This window comes from Lampris incognitus, chromosome 16, assembly GCF_029633865.1.
Source record: "Lampris incognitus isolate fLamInc1 chromosome 16, fLamInc1.hap2, whole genome shotgun sequence".
Classification (NCBI taxonomy): Eukaryota; Metazoa; Chordata; class Actinopteri; order Lampriformes; family Lampridae; genus Lampris; species Lampris incognitus.
This window is the reverse complement of record NC_079226.1, coordinates 36,641,278-36,650,770: the sequence shown is the minus strand read 5'-3', so window position 1 is coordinate 36,650,770 and position 9,493 is coordinate 36,641,278. Positions and strand designations below refer to the sequence as shown.

Below are 9,493 nucleotides of genomic sequence, written 5' to 3'. Positions count from 1 at the left end.
CGCAGCGGCGGTGTCGTCACCAATGTGGCGTCACACGCATCCTCTCTGTCACTCACGGAGCGCCGCCTTCAGAGACGAGCTTTAGCCCCGCTAGCAGTGGCGACGGACGCCGAGAGGAAGAGCATCGTTTTTCTTGTCTCAGCGGACGACGCGTGAATACCCGGGCGGAAACGGGGGACGAAGTTGGTCGGGTGCGATTCGCGAGGGCTGCTGCGAAGGCGAACGTCAGCGGAGTGTCGGGTTGTGCGGGTCTAGAGGCGGACGCGAACTAGGCGAGATCGCGAACCGGACAACGAGGAACTCGGCGGCCAGCGAGCGAGCGAGGCGGCGAGAACTCGGAAGAGAAAGGCCGTCGGTCGGAGGAAGGAAAAAAAACAAAAAACAAAGGCGATCACCCTGGCATATCACGGTTGTCCCTCATCACGCGGATATAAAAACGAGGCTTAGAAGAGAACGACGAGCGATGGCGCTTAAAAGGATCAACAAGGTAGGTTAGCCGCGCTAGCCTCCCTGTGTGTGTAAAAGCGTTAGCTAGCGGCGGCGGCGTTACATGTTCGTGAAACGTAGCGGCTGACGTTAGCCAACAGCTAGGAACGCTCAAGCTACCGTTAGCTAACGGCTAGGAACGCTCAAGCTACCGTTAGCTAACGGCTAGGAACGTTCAAGCTAACGTTAGCTAGCGCGCTAGTGAAACGTTCAAGCTAACGTTAGCTAGCGCGCTAGTGAAACGTACATGCTAGCGTTAGCCGCCAGCTGGCGCGCTGGTGAAACGTTCAAGCTGACGTTAGCCGCCAGCTAGCGCGCTAGTGAAATGTACACGCTAGCGTTAGCCGCTATCTGGCCGTGTGTCGACACTTGGCCGTGTCTCGGAATGCCTCGGTTCCTGTGTTGGCACTCGCTTGCGATTAAAAACCCGCAGGCGAGCGTTTACTGGCCAAGCTAAGGGGTTTGATTGTATTAATCAGTAATGGACCCCGTTGATGTTAACCGGACAATATCGTGTTTGGATGAGTGGAAGTGGCAACAGAACGATCAAACAATAAGCCAAAGTCAAGTCCGGTTCAGTTTTGGCAAGAGAGGGGGGGGGGGATTTGTCCTCCTCAGCCTCAGCAGCCAGTTGGATCAAGCGTTAATGTACACTTTCATATGACCCCGTTGCTGGTAGTTAAGTAGAACCCATGACTCAACGTCCATCACTGGGAATGAGCGGTCTGTCCTGTTTTGTGATGCATTTCAGCGGTATGAAATCCGAATCGCCCCAAGCGCCCCCCCCCCGCACATCACGGCTCTTGACACTTGGAAGAGGAAGTGGCTGTTGTGAAGCAACACCCACTTGGGGCCCTTGGCACGCGTTCTTTGCGCCGCAGTTACCGTGAACTTTGGAGAGGGAAAATCTATAAACTAAACGTGAAATATAATGTGACACGGAGGCCCTGTGCTGGGCGTCCCCCCCACCCCCCACCCCAACTCCCCTTTTTAAATAGCTGAAGTGCTAAAAATAACAGTAGGGGCAGTGGTGGCTTCTCGGGTCTCATCTTGTCTTCAGCAGGAGGGACCATAAAGCGTCAGTCCCCCCTGTGCCTCCGGGGCCGTGCTAGTTTAACGCGATAGGCGGTGGTGGGGGTTAATAAAGCCGCCAGGAGGGTTTTGAGAATTAAGAGAAGCTTAGGACAGCCTCGTTGCAGCTCTCGTTACCTTGGTCGTCCCACTTTGCGGCTCTCAGCTGTGTGAGACCCCGCGTCGTTGTCGTAGCAGTAGCCAGAATGTTGAGAGAATGGAATTCGCTCTTGTATATTGGTTGCAGATTGAATCTCCCCCCCCCTTTTTATTTAGTTATTGTCTCTTTAAATTGACTCATTCTGTCTGCTTATTGTTCCGCACCCCTTTTTCATTGCAGGAGCTTAATGACCTGTCTCGTGACCCTCCAGCACAGTGCTCCGCAGGACCAGTGGGTGATGACAGTAGGTGTCTTGGCTATATATGCAAAGTGTAACTTTTCCCGAAGTGACACCTTGGCCAAAGTTGGAATCAGTAGTTGGACATTTGTATGTGCCAAGTCCGCAGATACGAGGAATGTCTCTTGGCTGGTTACTTCCGCAGATCACTGTAAACTTAACTTGAAATTACAAATAACAAGATTTTTGTACACTCTCATGGTTTTAGGCTCTGAGTTAGATGTGGAACTTAAGTCCATGTTGTTTTTCGTTGACAAATACTCTGCTGAAATCCATGAAAACGTATGCATACATTATCATCAGGAAGTGAGCTCTAAACGAGTTTTCCTCCATCCCCATTCAGCAGTTTGAAAATTATCCAAGCACTGCTTGAGAAAATGTAAAAGTGAACTTAAAATTTGACACATTGGAATTTATCTCGATTGACTTCTCAGAGCATAAGTGGCTGTAGGTTGAGTGCTTAGGATCAGTGATTATGTAATCACTTAAAAGTTCAAAAGAATGTAGCTGTAATACTGCAGGCTGAAATGCAACAAATGAGGGTGGGTCCAATACAATGTTATTATATGAAAACTGAACGGGGGTGGGGGGGATCATGACCACTGTAGCTGTGTAACAGATCCAGAGAGTAACTGCAGAGAAAGCACTGCAGTGTAAAGGGAAATGGTGTCACTGAGTTGACTGCAAAGGGGAGACTGCTTATCAACCTTGGCGCTCAGTCTCGCTGGCGGCTCGATAGTGTCTGCGGAATGAACCTAGTTCCATTCAATCAGAATATCTGTGCCTTTCTGATGTGGGTTCACTTGAAGTTCCTAGATCGCTAACTCTCCCTCCTCTCCTCAGTGTTTCACTGGCAAGCTACAATCATGGGACCTGTAAGTTGATCGTTTTTGATGATTGTTGCTGGTTATTTTCAAAGCTATGTGATGCAAATGTTCAATTTACAAATGCGATAATGAAGGATGCTTTTATTAATACAGTTTTTTATTGGCAAGTTTTATTGATGGTTATTTGTAAAGCACACTCGGTTGTTTTACTTTCAGCCTGACAGTCCATATCAGGGAGGTGTTTTCTTCTTGACAATTCACTTTCCAACAGACTACCCTTTCAAACCACCTAAGGTAAGCGGAGACGGCTGGTCACGCCCCATGCAAGGCTGCCCTTAAGCATTTTGGTCACAGCAGACTTAGTTTCATTTTCTTTATCTCTGTTTTTCATTCTTTTTTAGGCAATCTTTATTCTTCTGTTGTTTCTTGTTTTGCGCTTTTCCTTTTTTGTCTTTCTTCCAAGCCAGTCATTGCTTTATGTCCATCACCCATGTTTTATACAAACTCGTTATTAGCAAATTTTCCATGTTTAACATTGCACGTGGTTCCCTTGCTTTTTCTGTTGTATAATGTAGTGTAATGTCCACTGTGCTGTCTGCTTAAGTGCTCTTAATGCCTACAGGGAGCTGTGCACACATTGCTCATGCTACTTTTCTAGAATGGGCGAGGCTTCTCCTCTTATGTGATGAACGACCATAATTGCATGTCACTGATATTGCCTGTTGTGCTTTTACTGAATCCTGTGCATTTTCATTATGACTTTTTTTTCAGGTTGCATTTACTACAAGAATTTACCACCCAAATATCAACAGTAATGGCAGTATCTGTCTGGACATCCTCAGATCACAGTGGTCTCCTGCACTCACTATTTCTAAAGGTATGGACAACTGCAGCAGCTTGAACATCTTATGGCATAATTTAAGCCACAGTGAACTCTTACAAAAATGAGGCGTATATAATTTAAATGGTCCAACATGAAGTGCACTAGCCTTAATCAACCATTATTATTTCATGTGGCATTATTGATTTCACTATTGCTTGCATCTGCCACATACCACTATTATCTGCCTATAGTAAGTAATTTTTTTAGTCAACTCCACAGATATTGTACTTGTATTTATTTGTGCATAATGATGTGACAGTGCGTATATTTCTTTGTACATAATATTGCATTATTCTTACTCAGTCTGATATCCTCAATGTGATTAAGTATACTATTAACCACGTAGAACCAGGCTACTGTTTCATATATTTCTACTATTGTAAATTTGTCATGCTCCCTCTGTATACACCAGTGACATGCGGTGAGGTCAGTGGCTGGGTAGGCAGTGGGCATTCGCAAATCCAAATTACACCCTTTTGTGCTCTCTAATGTTTTATAACAATCTGATCCTACTTCATTCTTCCAATTGCACAGAATTCTAGAATATTGTGCCCCCCCCCCCCCGGCTGAACTACATTTCAAATGAAAACCTAAACAAAAATATTGTCAAAGTGTATATGAAGTGCTTTTTTTTATGGATTTTGATAGCTGTGAAATGACTTAACACCAATGCCTCACATCGTTACATTACACAGCATTACATCACTAAATCCCAAAAATGCCTCTTTAACTCCATTTTGGCAGACATACCGCAATACAGCAGATAGCTGTGCTTGTTGGTTGTGTCAGTGGTCTCGTCGACTTGAACAGACACGAAAAGGGCTGCGTTTACCTCATCTTGAATGTTCTGCCCAAGAGTGTCGCTGCCAAGATAAGGTCGTTTTAAATACGGTTCGATGTTCCGGAAAACACTGCGGAAGATGCGTCGCCAACCGCTGGTCTTTGTCTTCAATGAGGTTTAAAAGCGCCACGCAGTTTCCCAGGTTTGATGAGCCGGTGCTTTACTTGTTTCTCCGGAAGGCTAATTCCCGTGTCCCTAAGTAGCAAGTAGCATGTATCAAGTCCTTCAGAATCTCATGATTCTTCCTCGCCTTTGCATTGTGCGCGGAGACTTGCTGTTTGTTAGCCTCGTGTAAAGCTAGGTTGATCGCAGTGCAGTTTTCAGTGCTATTTGATGTTGAATGTGTGAACTGGACCGTTTGTGCTTGACTCCTGCTCTCTGGAAAACGGCAAACAAGCGAAGCAGTACAGCCTGGTGGTAGCATCGGAGCCACATAGCCACTCTTTCCTTATGTACCGCTCCGGCTGGAATGATCAGATGATTTTCTGCCCTTTACACTGGTGGAGGTCAGGTAGAGCTGGTGTAGGCCTGCCTTTCTTGATGATAAGTAAATTTGCTGGTAATCCAGTTTATTAAAACTCTGAAGACGTACGATAATCGACATTACTGATTTCGCTCTGAAGTGTAGCTGTGCTGCTCAAGTTCAAATGAGCTAGCTTGTTTTATTGATAGCACAAATATCTAGGACATTGTAGCAATTTAACACCTTGATGGCTCTGATTGACTCGTACTCCCGTCATAGGCAATGCCTTTCCTTGTCCGTTGATTTCGCCTTAAGCTACGCAATGCATGCGCAAACTCTGAAATTCACAATGCTGAAATTCACAGGCTCATTGATTGGCGTGGGGGGTGAAGGCTAGCCTGTCTGGTCTGATCCCACAGAAGAGCTACTGTAGCTGAAATTGCTTAAAAAGTAAATGCTGGCTATGATAGACAGGTGTCAAAACACACAGTGCATTGCATCTTGCTGTGTATGGGGCTGCATAGCGGCAGACTGGTCAGAGCGCCCATGATGACCCCTGTCCACTGTCGAAAGTGCCTACAATGGGCATGTGAGCATCGTAACTGGACCGTGGAGCAATGGAAGAAGGTGGCCTGGTCTGATGAATCACATTGGACGGCTGGGTGCGTGTGCGTCGTTTACCTGGGGGAGAGGTGGCACCAGGATGCACTATGTGAAGAAGGCAAGCTGGTGGAGGCAGTATGATGGTCTTGGCAATGTTCTGCTGGGAAACCCTGGGTCCTGGCATTCATGTGGATGTTACTTTGACACGTGCCACCTACCTAAACATCATTGCAGACCAAGTTACACCCTTTCATGGCAACGGTATTCCCTGGTGGCAGTGGCCTCAGGTGGTTTTAATGTTTTGGCTGATCGGTGTATATGAAAGCCTGGCTTGTGCAGTAAGGAAACGCTTAACACCCGAGCCTAGCTCTATGTATACAATCACCATAGAAACAAGCTTGGAGTTAATTTGCATAGATAAGTTGAAAATGCAGACTAGAAAAGGTTGTAGACTGGTTTTCATTTGTAGATTAGGTGACCTGTTTAGAACAAAAGGATCTGACGTTTCCTGTTTCTTGCAGTACTTCTGTCCATCTGCTCACTCCTATGTGACCCAAACCCAGATGACCCGCTAGTGCCAGAGATTGCACGCATCTATAAAACAGACTCTCCGAAGTAAGTATTGTGTATATAAAGCATACGTGTGTATTTGCCTCAACACTTCTGGATATGAAAACTTTTTTTAAGCCTCTTACTCCCAAAAAAACAATCCAATATGCAATGGTTAGTAGTTTCCAAGGCCTCACTCTTAGGCCTGTAAATTAAATTGAAGGAACTAGTCAGTAACTCATTATCACTCTGTCAGGTATAATAAGCTTGCCCAGGAGTGGACAGAGAAGTATGCCATGCTTTAGGGTAAGGCCTTGAGCCAGCAACGCATCTTGGCTAGTAGTATGGATTTGACCAATGTGTTTGATGCTCTTGTCGCAATGGTGTAACCAGAGGCGCTTGTTTCTGCCTCTTCAAAGTCTTCTTGCCATCTGAAGGTGTGTAGGTTTTGGACCTTGAATCTGGTTCACTAATGATGTATGGCTGCAATGTGGACTTGTATTGAGGGTTTTTAGGATACTAACCAGCTGAGATGGATTTACTAATGTCTGATAGTAAAAACTGAATGCTTGATGGGCCTACAGTATGCCAGTAGCATGGAAAAGGTTTCCCTTGTGAACTGAGCCCCACTGAATGGACTTTTGACTTCTGAAATTGACATTGAATCCAGCGGTTTAGCTTTACAGTGCAATGCTAACTCGTTTTTGATGATGCTTGTCTAGCTTGCGCTTTTAACTAAACATTACCAGTGTGATTGAGCATTTATGTGTATCATACAAGTAAAAGTGCTATCACTTCTCTCACCACATGATGGTGAGCTGGTCAAAGAGCTTGTTTGATCAGGAAGTTGGTATATTCTGAGTTTGTTGAACTGCATACACAAAATGTCTGACTTTTTTTTTCTTCCTCTTGCCATCCACAGATACACTAGAATAGCAAAAGAATGGACACAGAAATACGCAATGTGATGGCCTCCTCTGGAAAGCTCCTGGGAAATGTCGCTTGATCAAACTTAAAATTCTTGGTTTCCTTTTTTTTTTTTTTTCCTCCAAAAATTAAACCATTCCCCCTTTTCACCCATGTGCTCATAAGAAGATAGTGTTTTCTTGCCCAAACACGTGCCACGTTCTGCAAAGTTTCTGTCACCATGTTCTGTTGGAGTTATTCACAGCAGTAATTAAATCTTGGTTTGAGCATGCAGTACTGAGAAGGCCTGGCTTTTCTACAGTGACACGTTTTCATTCAAACCTAGAATTGATAATGTTACCCATTTTTCTCTTAAATTGACACCGACCCATTTCTAGCCCGCATGTCAACCAGGCATCCAGTTGAGCAACTGGCTGGATCTTGTGGGATTGGCAGAGTTTAATCAAGACCAAGTTCCTCAGAGCATCCATAGCCTTAGGTAACTACTTTATTTTTTGCCAATTTTCTGTAATTTTTCCCTGGGCACTGCAGCTGCCCACTCCTATATGATAGGATGGGTTAAATGCAGAAAACAAAATCGTTGTAACTACGATGTCAAATTGACTTTCATTAGCCCCATCCTCGAAACCAACAATGGGATTTGTGTTACTGTTGAATAATATCCATCCGTCATCCAAACCGCTAATCCTGCTCTCAGGGTTGCGGGGATGCTGGAGCTTATCCCAGCAGTCATTCGGCGGCAGGCAGGGAGACACCCTGGCCAGGCCGCCAGGCCATCACTGAAATAGCAGTTTTGATTAAATAGTGGAATCTAAGATGCAAGACTATCGAATCTACGAAAGCTGTGGGAAACTTGGTCTTGACCTCTGGAACGTCCTTAAAGCTGGGGTAGGTAGTGTTTTTATAGCGTCGTTGGGCAAAAGTTCCATAATAACCTTTCAGCATATTGTAATTAAAGTGGTCTGAGAGAAAACTGGACTTGTGAACCACCTCTTGGCTCTGTATTCAGGCTTTAAAAAAAAAATCTAGCCCAGGACGGAAGGTTTTTTGCCAATCACCGGTCAGTTCAGAGAGAGGGTGTTCCTATTGGCTGTTCTACAACCGCAGATGTGCTTGTAGAGATCAATTCGCAACTGCCCTGCCCCCGTCGGTTGCTTGTGGTTGCAACCCTAACTCTAAAAATCAACAAGACCAACTCGAAATGGCTGTTTCACATGAACAATATTTGTGTAACTGAGAGATTCTATGAAAAAATAATCTTTTAAATGGATCAATGATCACCTGCGATACAAGTTTCACGAGTCTCGCTTTGACATTTCCTGCTTGTACACGAGTGTAAGGGGCCGAAGAGCGATGCGGAAGTCATTTGGTGGGAGGGGCTTAGCGGAGTGATGCAGAGGCGGAAGGATTTGCATTGGAATGTTCAATGTTACCTACTGCAGCTTTAACCGGAACGGAGACGGTATGCTCTTAATTATAAGTATTAAACTCAAAAAAAAAAAACATGATGAAAAATCGTGTATTTTAATTCCACAACCAATCGTGTGTACAAAGAAGCAAAGCAGTATGCATCTATGTTAAGGAAACATGGTATAAGAACCTCAATGTTGTATTTTATGCATGTTAATAAAAGTAGATTACTATATCTGATATGTTACTGCAAATTAAGCTGATTGTAAGGCTCGGTGGATGGAATTCTTTTTTTTTATCCCCTTCAAAAGCTTTCTATCATTTTGTTCATTATTAAGTAGTCAAAGATCTTTTAGTTTTCTTCCCATTTAAACACTGTCTTCTTGTAGCCCTGAAATATTGGTGCAAAGCTAACGGTTGATTACCAACCCGTGGCTCTGCAGCTTTTTAGTTTTCCCTTCAATAAAGTTACCCAAAATCGTTACAAAAACTAGTGGTGCATTTCTTCCATGTTGGTGTTGAATTTGCGAGTGGGTTTTGAACGACAGCGTTTTAAATATGAAGGACCTCCACTGACACCCAAGGCCTGTGGGCTCTGTACTGTACATTCTGTCCCATCATCTGTAAAGACACTTCCCATGCTTCATTCTGCTTCCTTCTCCTGAGCCTACTTTCAAATTTATGTGTGGCGTTTTTAAATAGCCCTTGTAACATGATTAAGAAAATGCTGTATAACGATCAAATGTATTTCCCAGTCGAGACCTATTTACTTCTACAGTTGTCTTTTAAAGCATGAGATAAGTTGGTGCAGGTTTGGATATTTTGTTTAATTTGGCACCAGGTGAATAATCCAGCCGCCAATAAAACTTACTTGACGTGGATTATAGATGCAAATGTTAGACATCTCTGATCATAGAAAAGTAAAAATGTTACTAGAATGCATGGTGATCTACCAGCATGGGAAGCTCGTGTTGCATGGCAAACTAGTGCCAGCCCGTGGCATTTAAAAGAAACGTCGCCCCGACGAAAGGGACA

The 9,493-nt window shown here is 44.3% G+C and overlaps 1 protein-coding gene across 1 annotated transcript; it reads left to right on the top strand.

Moving 5' to 3' along the window:
- The first annotated feature begins 69 nt into the window (after positions 1-69).
- Positions 70-9,282, top strand: LOC130126746 (ubiquitin-conjugating enzyme E2 D2-like). Its single transcript, XM_056296365.1, has 7 exons — positions 70-487; positions 1,898-1,961; positions 2,799-2,830; positions 2,999-3,076; positions 3,554-3,659; positions 6,094-6,187; positions 7,044-9,282. Exons 1-7 carry the CDS (start codon positions 464-466, stop codon positions 7,087-7,089), a joined length of 444 nt encoding a protein of 147 aa, XP_056152340.1. The 5' UTR covers positions 70-463; the 3' UTR covers positions 7,090-9,282.
- Positions 9,283-9,493: the final 211 nt, after the last annotated feature.